We start from the raw sequence: 15,965 nt of genomic DNA on the forward strand, positions 1-15,965 counted from the left end.
TATTTTGTATTTTGTGAATATTTGTTCGGACTTTTTAGAAATATGTTATTGTTGATGTTGTTCAAAAATATGTTCATGCATGGTTGTAGAGCATATATTGATTAATTAAAGTGCTGAAAACACGAAATTGCTCAGTTTTATATATATGCTGCAAATAGATCCAAAACATGAGTGTCCAAAGTAGCGCCCGGAATCAAAAGTAGCCTCTTATAGTAGAACGGAGCAAGATAGGAAAGTGTCTCTACATTTAGCTAAAAATATCAAATATTGCTCACAAAATTCATAGCATTTCCTAACTTTTGTTTCTTGAAAGTTTGATACATGCAAGAATTGCCGTTTTTTAAAGTTTCAATATGCAAAAGATTGCAAAACATCTGAATAGCCTAATTCAGTCTTTATTGAAGTTTCTTCAACTCAATTGATTTTCTAGATGAATCTACGAAAAAAATCTTGGACCGACCGTGAATCGTCCCCAAAAACATTACCACGAGTTCCTTTGAAGTCGAAAAAATTTCCATAAGGTACCGTGGGGTAAGTGGATACAGAAAAATCAATAGTCAACTTCATTGTTATGTACAGCTAACGTGAATAATGTAATTCAAACTTTTTTCTGTGGATACCAAATGAGGGACTAATATACTTCAAATCAACAATTATTTCAAATTTTCTGATTGTTATGTATTGAGTATGAGATACTTGAAAATTTGCGCCAAATGATCCACTAGCCCCACCATGGTGGGGTAAGTGGATCACCAATAAAAAAAATCTATTCTCAAAGCAAATGTGGTGTAATTATGTGTAGTAAAAATATTACCCTCGTTCTTGTTATTAGTGCTAGTTATGTTACATTTTGAAACCTTTAAAATTAAAAAGTATCTTCATTTTATCAAACTATTTGGAATAGTATTCGTACATTAGTTAACAATAATTCGAACAAAAAAAAAAACATTGTGACTTAAATAATTTGGAGAAAACTCATCCATTTTATACACATAATTTACTCAGAAGTATAGTATGATTATTTCTAAAAATGTTTTCGAAAAACACTCGTAGTTTAAAAATATATAAGTTTCATACACTTTTCTTCAACAAACTGAAATCTTTTTATTATATTTATGAATATATTTGTACCATCTGTCCAGAACAATTTATATGGTCAAATAAGGTGCGATAAGGTCCTTCAATTGGAAAATTTGTATATTTCGCTCTTTTGCAATTCAGCTTCGATAAACCACTTTATTTTGTTTAAATTTCGCAATATTCCTGAAAAAAATTATAATTTTTATACCAGGAAGATTTGAAAAACTTTTAGGTGGATTAATTCAAATTTTCTTCGGTCAATATGAAAAATTTAAACAAGTAATGAAAAAAGTTAAAGGAAAACAACATTTGCGGATATTAAAACTTATTCAAATTCTCGTAAGCAGTCTGCCAATAAATGATAATAATACTTGATCCACTTACCCCACCCCATTAAAAAGTAGGTTTAATTGTACCATGTCCAATATATTAGTATTAATTTATAAAAATCACATTTTTTTCATTGTGATTCATTCAATTAGAACTGAAAGGCTCACCATGTGTTGAAAAAACTAAAAGTATTCGATTTTAGACAGAGATACAATGGGTTTTTGATTGATAGAAAACAATTTTCAAATTAATTTATATTTGCTGCTAACATGTTTGCTTGTCTTAGTGTACGTGTAGAACCGGTTTTGCAATAGTATCAGTGTGGACGTAAGAACATAACTTCAAACGAAGCAGTGGTGCGAAAACATTCAACATACTCAAGTATTTATGCTTAATATGGACAAATGATCCACTTACCCCACTGATACACTTCCCCCACTGTACCTTACCAAAAAGAGGTCTTGCTTAGTATAAGTTTACCACCACGGCTATTTTGGCCTATGCTCACAAAATACACAGATCAATGATTTAAGGGGTTTAGGGACAAAATGTCGAAAGACAAAACGTCGAAACCCAAAACGTCGAATGCCAAAACGTCGAATCCCAAAACGTCGAAAGGGACAAAACGTCGAAGAGACAAAACGTCGAAAGCAGTGCTTTTTGTAACAAATGTTTGTTGCTAGCGTTGCTAATGAAAAAATGGTTGCGACGCAAACGGCGTTGGTAGCATAAAAATTTTCAATTTTCGTCATAGCAAGCATGGAATAAATATTCAGAAAAATGACAATCTTGCATCCATTTCTGAAGAGCGATGCAGTACTTCGAAGTTGAAACCTGTAATATTTTGACTGCATCAGATGTAATGAAGGTGATGAATTTCATAATGAAGAAATATTCAAAGAGGTAAGGCAACATTAATATGTGATGAAAAGTGAGGAGAAAGAAGTATCATAGCTTAAGTGATGAGAAAGAGTATCTCTGGACTTACAACAACAGATGAAAAAAAAAATCTCCTTAGCGCCTTATTCATTTTGTCTACTTCTCGTGGGTGAACAAAACCTATTTCCACTAAAGCACTATGCATCAGAACGTGTGAATATCAGCAATTACGTACAGTTGGAGCGTAACCGTTTGGTTACATCCTATTTTTTTATTTAAACAATAAGATCTATTTACCCTAATAAATTTAAATATTGCACATTAAATTTGTAAAGATTTTGCAGGTTAAAAATATCTTAAAAATCCATGCTGCTCCATCCATCTTAAAAATGGATTTGCTGCTGGTTAAGATTTCTGTTGATTAATAGTGTATTATTTATTCTTATAAAATACACTCATTCTTTCAACAAACTGGTGCCATATATTTCATAAAATTTTCAACTGGGGTTTTGAGTTTTAGTAAATTCTTTATTCTTAATAAAATACTCATTCTTTTATCAAAAAAGTACAATTGTATCGATTTGTCTATTTGCTTAGGGGAACCGATATTCTGTACCAGGATATCCTGCAAGTTTTAAATTTGTGCTAGTGAATTGACTTTCATACATATATTGACATTTCCTACGCATAAATGTTTATATTTTTATCGTGAAAACACAAAGAAGTACGAACTATGCGATTTTTTTATTTTTTTTTTCTTCAAAACATGTCTCTCGCAACCATCTTTCAATGTTATACTGAAACTAGCACTTTGTGTATGAGACCCCAATAATTGTTTAAAAACCTGAAGATAATACAAAAAATCTAATGCAATTTCGACAAATTTCAACTACTTTCAATTACATTTTATTACACCCGATTCTGTTTTTGCACGGGGGATGCGTACCGTGCAAAAAAAGTTTTCAGTTCAAAATTTCAAAAACCGTGCAAAAAAAGTAACACCATTTCTCGACGTTTCAAGCAAAAATAAGGTTTTGGCGAAAAAAAAATGTATGGAAACTTTTTTTGCACGGCCGTGTAAAAAAAATCCGTGCAAAAACAGAATCGGGTGTATTATCTTTACCAATTCCAGCGGAAAAATACCGTTTCAAAGAGATGACATTTGAAAAGGCTACATTTTTCAATGTCTTAACTGTTCAATGTTCTTTGCTAAGTATTTGAATTATACGCTACATTTTTATCGATTTTACATATTTCTTATTGATCGAATCAAGATCGTCGACCTGGTTTGTTATAAATACTCCCATTTTTTTCTTTCTTTCTTTCGACGTCCTGTCAAAGTTTTGTTTTTTCGACCTTTTGGCATTCGACATTTTGACTTTCGACGTTTTGTCCTTTCGACGTTTTGTCCCTTCGACGTTTTGTCCTTTCGACGTTTTGGCATTCGACGTTTTGGCTTTCGACATTTTGTCTTTCGACGTTTTGTCACCCAACCGATTTAAGGACTATTCATTTTATAAAGTGGACACCTTGTACATGCAATATATTTTTAATTTACCAATGAAATCGAAATCGGTTTTCTGTACATCGTTCGACTAATATTGTACAATGCGGTGGTAATAAAAAAAAGTTACCAAAATAATATGATTTCACACTAATAAGGCACAACATTTAGAACGGTCGATTTTTGGAGGTTATCAAAATCAAGGATTATTAAAAATTGGCTGAAAAATTCGAAAATATATATATTTTAGTTTCAAAAAATTCTTGTACTTCGAAAGCATCATCAATTAGAAGCTTGCTAAAAAATATCAAGTTATTTTTGGAGAAACAATTTTTCAGACATCATAAAATCATTATTTATCGATTTTTTAAAGAAAAATATCTTAAATTTAAATTGAACTGATATGAGTAGAATTTCAAGGTTTGAAATGCGTCCAGACGGAAGTAATAATATAGTATTAATATGAAAAATAGCTTACGCCTTCATAGAGTGCTTATTTAGTCCCCACGTCACAACAGAAAAATAAATGATTTATTTTCAGAAGACCACTCAAAGCACAATGACAATCATCAAAATTGGGTACACTGCTTTAATTAAATCGAATTTATTTACCATGTGTTATTTTCAGAATATGTTATTCTGAGATTAACTATCAAAATATTCGGAGAAAACGCTTACAATTTGCTCTAGATCGATAAACATGCGTATATAATTTTAAAAGTATGGGATTTATCAATAAAACGACCATAAAGAGTAAATTTGGTACCGTCAAACGGGGCTTATTTTGACATTATTCCCGCATTCTTCAACTTTGAGGATTTGTATCTCTAAAAATTATTGATAGATTTCGATAATTCTTGCATATACACTACCCACCATAAGTATGGAATCACGTATTGCAACACTCATGCTGAATGTTGCAGCACCTTAAAAAGTTTAGCATCACCTAAAATAAATATTATCTCGTGATTCTGTAGTGCTAGATCAATGTATCTTTGAGGTCATTTTAAAAAATACGTCTTTGAGCCCCTGTGTTTTTTTATTTTTGTTTTCACTTTTATCACTGGATTTTGGGTGATGCTAAACTTAAAAGTGCTGCAATACTCAGTATTGCAACGATTCCATACTTATGGTGGGTAGTGTATCTAAGTTGTATTTGTGCAAAATATGAGGCGAATACATCCAGAAATAAAAAAAAATGCTTGAATAGCGATAAAAATGTGTCCTTTAAAACAAAAAAGGGGCTACTTTGGACACTTTTAGAAATCAATACAGTTTGATAATAAAATGATTTTTTCTCAATTTCAAACTAATTCTATAGATTATTGTCAATTATTATGTTTTTGAACGTTTTTTCGTCGATAAATATAATTTTGAAAATTGTAAAGCTCAAAAAAAATTATACAGTTATAACACTTTTCTGCGCAACATGCTAATCATATCTTTAAGTTTACTTCTTTTGAAATGGGACTGTCAGTTTCGAATGCTTGACTGTTTAAGTTGATACAAACGAATGATGTAACTATAAAGTGCTGTTTTGTGCAAGTTTTGTTCAAAAACATCGTTCTGATTCTAAATGTTCTATAAATGATTTGTAGAAGGCTGTCATCAATTCCTGTAATTAAAAGTAATTGTTATTTAAAATGCAATCTATGAAGTATAAAAATATAAGGGGGGTCCGTAGCTTTGAGGTTACGCTTTCGCTTCATATGCGGAAGGTCATGGGTTCGATTCCCAGCCCATCCACAAAAAAAAACCGTCCAGCCATCAGAAGACGCCGCACGGATGACCGTGCTTTGGGAAGCACATCCTATCCTCCGTCAGTATCAGATGGTGACTGAGACAAACTGACCCTCTTCGCAGGCAGCTAGCCTCAATCGACCCAGGAACACGGAAAAACGAGCCACCGCAAGAGCAATGAGCCTTTGCACGTGCCATAAAATCTTTTGTTCTCATGACTTTTACTGTGCGCCGTGTGTTGGTGCTGTCTCGCTCTTTCTCACGGGCAACATGAAAATAGGGCGCACAGTAAAAGTCAATCGTTTTATAGCATGCATAGGCTCATGGACTATGGCTTATATGAGCCTCTGTACGTGCCATAAATTCTTTTGTTCTTTTGACTTTTACTGTGCGCCGTGTGTTGGTGCTGTCTCGCTCTTTCTCGCGGGCAACATGAAAATAGGGCGCACATTAAAAGTCAATCATTTTATAGCATGCATAGGCTCATGGAATTTGATTGGACTAACAACAGAGCACTCTCCTACCTGCTCGGTATGAGAGTAAAAGAGTAGAAGAGATTGAAAGTAGATGTAAATATAGATTAGTTGAAAATAGATCTGTATCGGTGAAGAAGATACAGATTTAATATGATTCCGGCACAGTGGTGGCCACGAGCACAGAGTGCCTTTCAAATAAAACACAAGGAAAAAGAGTATAAAAATAAGGTTTCGCAAGATTGAGTACAATTAAAATTTAGCATGTGATAAAAGTATTCTAGTTCTCACTTTTGCTTATGTTAGAAGTATTTTAGTTTATAGTTTTGGGATGGCGTAAGAGTAGAGTATTTTTACCAGATGAATGATGTAATTACTTTGTGCTGCGGATTCATGTAAAATGTGACCCTAAATACATTTTTGAAGATTATGTTGTGAGTTTGCTGTTTATACATATTGAAATAATATGTTTTATGGTTATTCAGTTTTCTAAATTATTTGTTTACTTTTTTGTCTTGTTAAATATACAAACCAACACTTTAAAGTAAAATAAAAGTCGTAAAATTAAGACCTTTGATCAATAATTTTTATAAAACAAGGAATATAGATCACTAAAATGATCTAGCGTAAGAGACTGATGGAATATTATTGATGTTTTTAAAGCTCTACCTTTAGTAGAATAGTAAAGGATACCAACAAACAGTTCGCTCATAAAATTCAGGATTTTTTTCATGCGGAAAATAATGCTTAAATTTAACGAACAGTTTTTTTGGGGAGTTTTAGCAAAAAATATTTAGTTCCTCAACCAGAAGCATTTTGTAAGTTTTTGTATTTTCATATCATTGTAGAATAATAGTTTTTTTTTTTTTTTTTTGAAGGTTGCATTGTCGTTCCAATGAACTTTTTTTTTTTTTTTAACTCTTTATTTAAGGCTCATGCGCCATTAGGCATTACGGAGCCGAATTCATTTTATGATTGTTTACAATATTATCTTTGTAACTTAGTAGTCTATGTTAGTTTGGGGAACCGAAGTACTCGCGGTTTGGCCGAGGTTAAGGGTTACATAAAAAAAAAAATAGTGGATGGGATTGGATTTGAGGTATTTGGCGTTTAGCCATTCAGCAGCATTCTGTTGATGTAGTTGTAGCTGCTCAGCAACGAATGGTGAACGAGATGATCAACTGTAACGATACAACGAAACTAGTTTTTGGGGGGGGGGAGCTGGCTACGAGGAGGACAATCGACAAGTAGGGAGGACTAATGGGCAATGTAAATAACAAATAATCCTGTTGCTTCAACGATACAAACATATTTTTGAGGCGGACGAGGTGGACAAAAGACAAGTAAATATGATCAGCAAACCTAAACAACGTTGGAGTCAAACAGATATCCCAGCTTGCTTCAAAAAATCGAAAACGAGCTTCATATAACCAAGATCAAGCTTACCCAGAACATCTCTAATGTCTTCCTTTTCTGGTTTCCCTTGGGCCCTGAGGGATGCACATAAATCGGATCTGGCAATACCGTGTTCGGGGCAATCCCATACCACATGGTTGGCGTCTTGATAGCCTGCACCACAGCTGCAGCGATTGCTTTCTGTGAGCCCTATTCGATAAAAATGTGAGCCTAGGGAATAGTGATTGGACATAAGGCGACACATTACCTTGATAAATTCTCGACTTATGTCCAAACCCTTAAACCACGGTTTCTTCGATACCTGCGGGAGAATGGAATGTAACCACCTGCCCATGTCTCCTGCATCCCATTTTTGTTGCCAGCTGATCAAAGCGTGCTGACGAGCAATTGTAAAAAATTCGTCGAAGGCGATTTGTCTGTCATAAATGTCGCCTTCCATAGCGCCCACCTTGGCGAGCGAGTCCGCTTTCTCATTGCCCGGTATAGAGCAATGAGAAGGGACCCAGACCAAGGTGATAGTATATGATTGATTCGATAGAGCACTCAAAGTGTTTCGTATTTCGCTAAGGAAATACGGGGAGTGCTTTACCGGCCTCATTGAACGAATAGCCTCTATGGAGCTAAGGCTATCCGTAAAAATGAAGTATTGATCAGAGGGAAGAGAGGCAATTCGCTCTAATGCGTAATGTATAGCCGCTAGTTCTGCGACATATACGGAACAAGGGTTCTGAAGTTTATGAGCGGCGCTATGAAATTCATTAAACACACCAAATCCAGTGGAATCATTTGTTTTTGACCCGTCAGTGTAAAACCTTTTCTCGCAGCTGATGTGGCCGAACTTGCTTGCAAAAATTGTTGGTATATGCTCCGAGCGAAGCGGATCTGGAATTCCACGGCTTTCTTGTCTCATGGATAGATCAAAAACTACAGTTGAACTAGAGAAGCCCGGGAAACAACTACGATTGGGAACGTTTAAAGAAGGATTAACCTCCAGAGTCATGTACGAATAGTACAAAGTCATGAATCTTGTTTGAGGATTACGTTCGATTAGCTTTTCAAAATTCTCAATTACCAATGGGTTTGACACCTCACAGCGAATGAGGAACCTTAACGACAATTCCACGAAACGATCTGATAAAGGCAGTACTCCTGCTAATACCTCTAAACTCATGGTATGAGTCGAGTTCATGCAGCCTAGCGCTATCCGAAGACAGCGGTATTGGATGCGCTGGAGCTTTAGGATGTGTGTTTTCGCGGCGGATTGAAAACAAAAACTACCGTATTCGAGAACCGATAGAATCGTTGTTCGATAAAGCTTTATCAGATCTTCCGGGTGGGCTCCCCACCATGTTCCTGTGAGTGTACGCATGAAGTTGATTCGTTGCTGGCACTTCTGATACAGATACTTGATGTGCTTTCCCCAGGTGCATTTAGAGTCGAACCAGACCCCCAGATACATATGTGAAAGGCCTTGAGTGAGTTCCTTACCCATGAATTGAAGCTTGATTTCTGCTGGATCACGCTTCCTAGAAAAGACAACCAACTCAGTTTTCTCCGGAGAGAATTCGATACCCAGCTTTACAGCCCAAGTGGACAAATTGTCCAGAGTCTCTTGCAATGGTCCTTGCAGATCGTCCGCCTCTGGTCCTGTAACAGAAACAACGGCGTCATCCGCAAGCTGTCTTAGCGAGCAATTTCCCATGAGACAATCATCGATATCTCTAACATAAAAGTTGTAAAGGAGGGGGCTTAAGCACGAGCCCTGGGGGAGACCCATGTAACTAATTCGTGAAGTTGTTGAGGTTCCATGAGAGAAATTCATGTGTTTCTCAGACAACAAGTTATACAAATAGTTATTAAGAATCGGGGAAAGACCACATTGGTGGAGGACATCTACGCAAACTGCATCAAAAGCCCCCTTAATATCCAAGAAAACTGAGCCCATCTGTTGCTTTTGAGCGTAGGCTAGTTGAATTTCTGTAGAAAGCAGCGCAAGACAGTCGCTCGTTCCCTTGCCTCTGCGGAAACCAAATTGCGTATCTGAAAGAAGGCCTTTCGATTCAACCCATTTGTCCAGTCGGGAGAGAATCATCTTCTCTAGCAACTTTCGAAGACACGACAACATCGCGATGGGACGGTACGAGTTGTGGTCCGATGCAGGCTTTCCTGGCTTTTGGATGGCAATAACTCTAACTTGTCTCCAATCATCCGGAACAATGTTGCTCTCCAAGAATACATTGAATAAGTTCAACAAGCGCCTCTTTGCGACGTCTGGGAGGTTTTTGAGCAAGTTGAACTTAATTCTATCCATTCCTGGGGCAGAATTATTACATGAAAAGAGGGCAAGTGAGAATTCTACCATCGAAAAGGGTAAGTCCATTTCGTTCCGATCGAGTGGAAAATCACGAATTATCGTTTGCACTTTGACGGAATCCGGGCAAACTTTCTTCGCGAAATCGAATATCCATCGAGGAGAGCTTTCTTGATTCTCATTTACCGATATCGCGTTCCGCATTCTTCTACCGACCGTCCAAAGAGTTCTCATCGACGTTTCGCGTGATAATCCGTTGACGAAGTTTCTCCAGTAACCGCGTTTCTTTGCCTTCACGAGGCTCTTGAATTTGCGATCAAGAGAAGAATATCGCTCGAAATTCTCCCGAGTACCACGTTTTCGATATTCTTTGAATGCATCGGATCTTTCGCGATAGACTCCGGTGCATTCGTCATCCCACCACGGAGTGGGCGGCCGTCGTCGTACCGAGGATCCTGAAACCGGTTTACGCTGGGCTTGAAGAGCACTGTTTATGAATAACGCGGATAAAAACTGATATTCTTCCAGCGGAGGAATTATATCAACCGATCGATCACCTACGGAAATCACTTCCGCGTATTTCTTCCAGTCAATATGCTTTGTGAGGTCGTACGCGACATCTATCCGACGAGTCTGACGTGAGTTATTGGCAACTGAGATTTTGATAGGCAGGTGATCGCTACCATGGGGATCTTGAATTACTTTCCACGTGCAATCCAATGATAGGGAATTCGAACAGATTGAGAGGTCTAACATGCTCGGAGGATCTGGAGGCTTTATTCGTGTTGCTTCCCCTGTGTTTAAAATAGCCAAGTTGAAATAGTCACAGAGGTCATATATTAAGGTTGCGCGATTGTCGTCCCTCGGTGACCCCCAGGCTGTACCGTGAGAATTAAAATCTCCTAGGATCAACCATGGCGCAGGCATAGCTTCGCATATAGCTGCAAGGTCTTTACGAGAAACTCTAGCGTTCGGCGGTATGTATATGCTGGCTACGCTGAGACTTTTACCTCGTGCTGTTATATGACATGCAACTATTTCGATGCCTGTTATCGAGGAGAAGTCAATTCTATAAAAGGAGTGGAGCTTGTTGATCCCCAAGAGCACCCCTCCATAGCCATCTCCTCGATCCAAACGAATAATATTGAAGTCGTGGAAATTGATATCTTTATCCGAAGTAAGCCATGTTTCACAAAGAGCAAATGCGTCACAGCGTGTGCTATGAACTAAAAATTTAAACGCGTCCATATTCTTTAACATGCTTCTACAATTCCACTGTAGCACTTCGATCATATCTCCGACCTCGTTGGTTATATTATCCATCGAAAGATATGAACGAGTCAAGAATCGGCCATTTTGAAGATAGTTGCTTCAGAAAAGGTTTCACCAAAGAAAGCGCCATGTTGATGAGGCTTCTTGTTGAGGGTGAGACTTCCAACATTTCGAAGATGAAATCCACTAACCCAGAAAGTGTCATTTTGCCGGAAGCATCAATATGCTCCTGCTGACTTGTTTGTTGAGTTTCTGGGCAAGAAACTGGAACAACTGGGGTTTTAGATGTTCCCGGAAGGGACGGAAAGTCTCTAGTTGAGAATTTAAAACCTGGAGGTGAAGCCTTTTTGGTATTTCCGACACTTCTTGCATTTATCAGAGGGGTTTGTAGAGTTTGTTGAACAATAGGATTTTTAGGCGAAGCATGCTGTTGCGAGTGCCGTTTTGCAACAGCTCGCTTCCTCTTTGTTCCTGTCTCAATCACAGTATACTCTTCTTCACCCTCAAGGTCAGAGCCTTGGTCATTATCCGGCAGGGACGTGAAGATATTATTGCTTGCGTTAGAATGGGCCGATGGAGCAATGGTCGGAGCAATCTTTTTGAGAATTTCTGCATAAGATCGCTTCGACCGTTGTTTCAAGGAATTTATTGTATGTTTCTCCCGCTCTATGTACTTCGGGCATGCGGTAAGCTCGTGAGGAGCCTGGCCACAGGAGGTACATTTAGGTTCCGTATTGCAGAAACCTTCGGCATGTTGATCACCGCACTTACTACAACGCGGTTTGTTGCTGCAGTAGAGTGCAGTGTGGCCCAACTGCCGACATTTTTCGCAATGCATTACCGTCGGCACATAGAGACGAACAGGTAAACGAAGAAGACCTATCACTAGTACACTTGGTAGAGCCGAGCCGGCGAAAGTCACCCGAAAGGAATTTGACGGCTTTTTCGAGCCGTCAGGGAAAGCCTTGTTCATTTGGCTAACCTCAAGCACCGGTACAAGTGGAACGGCACGATTTTTAAATCCACCGGCTCCTGACATGATGTCAGCGTGAGTTAAATTGTGTTCAGTGACCACTCCGTAGCACTCTACCACATGACTTGGAATATAGACCCTGTACTCTAACGAAAAGAGCTCAAAGGATGCAATCTTGTTCGCCTGTTCACGGTCACTTACAGTGACGCGCAATTTATCCCGGCTGGGTGAGTCTACCTCAAGGATGCCTCGAAACGATTTTGTCAGATCTTTTTCGATTTGTAACTTGTTAAGAGGTTTTCCATTAGCTTTGGGCCGAAAGAAAACCAGAAAGGGACCCTTAGATCCGGGCGGATAAGCTTTCGAGCGGGGGGTCGCCGGCTTAATAGAGGTACCAGAAGACGAGGGAAGTACAGGGAATTTGTTTGAACTGCTAGGCTGACCACTATCGGAGACCATTTGTTTGTGAGTTCCTGAGGGAATAGCCGTTACATCTTCGGGAAAGCTCGAGTCTGTCCGCTCTTGGAAAACTACGGTAGCTAATAAAGGGGACACGTTTTCCTCAACATTAGTCTCCATGGATTCGATTTGATTGTTTTGATCTACTAGAACAGTGGTCTGCCCTGAGACTGACTCATCGTCAGAAGAGATTAGGTACTCCGGCGAGCCCCCACCGGTATCAATCGGTTCCATTGCGGAGCAAATAAATCCACCGCAAACGAACAACTAACACAAATGCAATTGGGTGGATATTCACTAATTCACTATGCTTTCAAACTAAAAAAAAAAAAAAAAGAAAAAAAACAACCCAAAATATTTTAATTTCTAAATAAATTCAATTTGGGAAGTATAAGTAGTGAAGAGAAAAAGAAACTAACTAATAAATATTTATAAATGTACAAATATAAATTATCAATTCGTAGTCCTACGCTAATTCAAAGTTGCAGTACTACGGCAAAAAAAAAAAAAAAACGACGGTAAAAAGTTTTAATAAGAAAAAAATAAGAAGGATCGGGAATCACTACTATTTGGGAGCCACTGGGAGTCAAGTGACGAGATAGAAGCGAACGAGAAGATCTAAACAATATTTACCCACAGCAATGCGATGCGTCTCTGTAGGTACTCCTTTGTTATCCAGCTACTGCACTGTGTGTAGGAATGGCTACAGCAGAACCGGCGGACAATGCGATGACCTTCGTATGCTTGTGCGTTGACTGTTGTTGTCTTCCACAGCTGCGATGGTCGGGAGTAAGCGGGGCGGGCTGCCCGATGAACCAATTATTCGCCAATTTTTGGTTTTTGGCGATTTTGGTTTTGGTTGACAATATGATGAAAAGTCTATCCACAGAACTATGCTGTGTATAGCTCCTTCCTGCGGTGCACGTAGGAACTCGCGTGACTTGACTCGAATCAAAAAACCACGAACGGTGTGGGAAAAAGATCGATGGTAGGCGCAACACGGAGTACAAGTGAAAGGTGGCTTCAGTCGACGAGTGCACGACTAGGAATGAAGAATAATAGTTGAACGATACACAGAAAACCGATTGCGATTTTATCAATAAACTAGCTTACCCGACGTGGCTAGCCACGATCCAACGAAATTTTAAAGCGAAAAGCTTCGTATATATAAGGTGATTATAAAACAAAGCCAAAATTGGAATTTTTGAGTGCACAAGTCTGGAGAATCTGACAAACGTTGCATCTATAAGTTACATTTATCGAGTCATTGAACATCGACTCAGGGAGGTTTCTTTGTAAATTAATAAAACTTGAATATTTGGCGCACAATCATCTCATTCGTGTTTATCTTGCTTTTACTTATGTCTGTCGTCGTCTTCTCTCTCCACGTTCTCCATTTCTCTCATCGGCTGCTGCTCGGATAGTGTCTGCTGCGGGTAGTCGGTGCTGCGGCTGCTGCTAGCGGAAGGCGATGTGTCGCTCGAGAAATCCGTTTCAAGAATGAGCCTCTGCTCAAAGTTCGCCCTTATTTATATTCGCGTGGAATCCGGTTTCGCTTCCTATTGGTTGCTGAGTTCGACAAATGGCAGACCTTTTGCATAACAAGCATGCTATTGGGCAATGAATTTAACGAATGGCAGATAAGCAAACATGTGGGAATTTTCACAACGTTGGTGGAGAAAGATGATGCAATCAACTTAGGAATAGATTATCACTTAATGTATCGGCAATTTCTTTCATTCTGAAATATTTTCAGTTTCGTGTTTTTCTTAATGAAGGTGTGTAATTAGTGTCAACTATAATTTATATTTATTCCTCTCTTTCTACAATGTCGAACTCGTTTTTGAACCTGAGTTGGAACTGGAGAATTCCGTTTCACATTTTCAAGTCCAACCCGATCCAAGTTAGACCGAATTACAATTTGCTTGAAGTTGATTTGTTCACGTTTAAGTCACCAACTGAATTCCTAAACAGACGACAATGATGAAGGGTTCGGGAATATTTTATGAATTGGAATGAACAAAGTTCCAGAAAACTCCAGAATATTCTGTCAAAGAGCTTTTGTAGTTCTCCACAATTTGCAATTGTAATGCTCTAATATTAAAATCGGCCGTTGTAGTGCTCTTGAATTGCTGTAGTGCTCATCGATGAAATATTTCAGAGCGTTACTGACAGACAGACAACTCTGGGATTTTATATAGGGAAAGTGTACCAGTTATGGCCATAGTGGTTCCCTATTTGGCCAGATGTGAAATTTTGACGACTTTCACATTTTGAATCTTTTCGAATGTTTTAACATCAAGATATATCTAAAATCTAACTTCTACAACACACAACAATTTTCAAAATTTGAAGACATTAAAGTTATCACGTATGGCGAAATAGGGAACCACTATGTCCATAACTGGTACACCTACCCTATATGATAAAAAAGATAAAGCATAAACAAGGCGTCCACTTTATAAAATGAACAGTCCTTGAAAAGTAAATAATATGATGATGTTGATCTATTTTTAACAGCCTTTCAAACTACACAACCTAAAAACTGGACCAGCTACTCAAAAGACTGTTACTAGGGATGAAGCTCTTGCGTACTACTCTGCCATGCAAAAAATCCGAAGGCTGGAAACCTCGGCCGGTAATTTGTACAAGGAGAAGATTGTCCGCGGCTTCTGTCACCTGTATTCGGGACAGGAAGCATGTGCTGTGGGAATGAATGCGGCAATGCGACCCCAGGATAACATCATTTCCGCCTATCGCGTTCACGGTTGGACGCATCTGATGGGGGTGGACGTCAAAGGAGTACTGTCGGAGCTTACCGGGAAACAGGGTGGGTGTGCCCGCGGAAAAGGTGGTTCCATGCATATGTATGCTCCCAACTTCTACGGCGGAAATGGTATCGTTGGTGCCCAGGTTCCACTTGGCGCCGGTGTTGCGTTGGCTTGCAAGTACAAAGGTAACAATGGCGTTTGTCTGTCGTTGTACGGAGATGGCGCTTCCAATCAAGGGCAGGTGTTCGAAGCTTACAACATGGCGTATCTGTGGAATCTCCCTTGCATTTTTGTATGCGAAAATAATGGATATGGTAATCAAGTTCAAAACAACTCTCTTAATTTCTTTAACAAGATTATTTTTTTGTCCAGGAATGGGTACCAGCGCCGATCGTTCATCATGCAACACTAATTACTATCAACGAGGAGACGTTCTGCCGGGACTTTGGGTAGATGGTATGGATGTTGTTGCAGTCAAGTTGGCTACTGACTTTGCTATTGACTATGTTCTTAAAAATGGACCATTGGTTATGGAAGTATACACCTATAGGTAGAGTTATTTAATTGTTTTATTTAAAACTGATTCATCGAAATTTCTCTCTGTAGATACTCTGGCCACTCAATGTCAGATCCCGGAACAAGCTACAGAACACGTGATGAAGTCCAAGAAGTTCGACAAACCAGAGATCCCATCTCCTCTTTTAAGGATAAGATAATCAATGCAGGGCTGGTAACTGCTGATGAACTCAAGGTATGT

At 38.5% G+C, this 15,965-nt stretch overlaps 1 protein-coding gene across 1 annotated transcript in view; it reads left to right on the forward strand.

Annotated features, from left to right (window-relative positions):
* Window positions 1-15,965, forward strand: part of LOC5578303 (pyruvate dehydrogenase E1 component subunit alpha, mitochondrial) — a 31,800-nt gene that overhangs the window by 15,426 nt on the left and 409 nt on the right. Inside the window, exons 3-5 of the mRNA XM_021850285.1 lie at window positions 14,958-15,522; window positions 15,581-15,758; window positions 15,815-15,959. Of these exons, the coding sequence (XP_021705977.1) occupies window positions 14,958-15,522; window positions 15,581-15,758; window positions 15,815-15,959 (888 nt within the window). The remainder of the gene's footprint in view (window positions 1-14,957; window positions 15,523-15,580; window positions 15,759-15,814; window positions 15,960-15,965) is intronic.

The sequence above is a fragment of the Aedes aegypti genome, chromosome 3 (genome assembly GCF_002204515.2).
Source record: "Aedes aegypti strain LVP_AGWG chromosome 3, AaegL5.0 Primary Assembly, whole genome shotgun sequence".
In the NCBI taxonomy this organism is placed as follows: domain Eukaryota; kingdom Metazoa; phylum Arthropoda; class Insecta; order Diptera; family Culicidae; genus Aedes; species Aedes aegypti.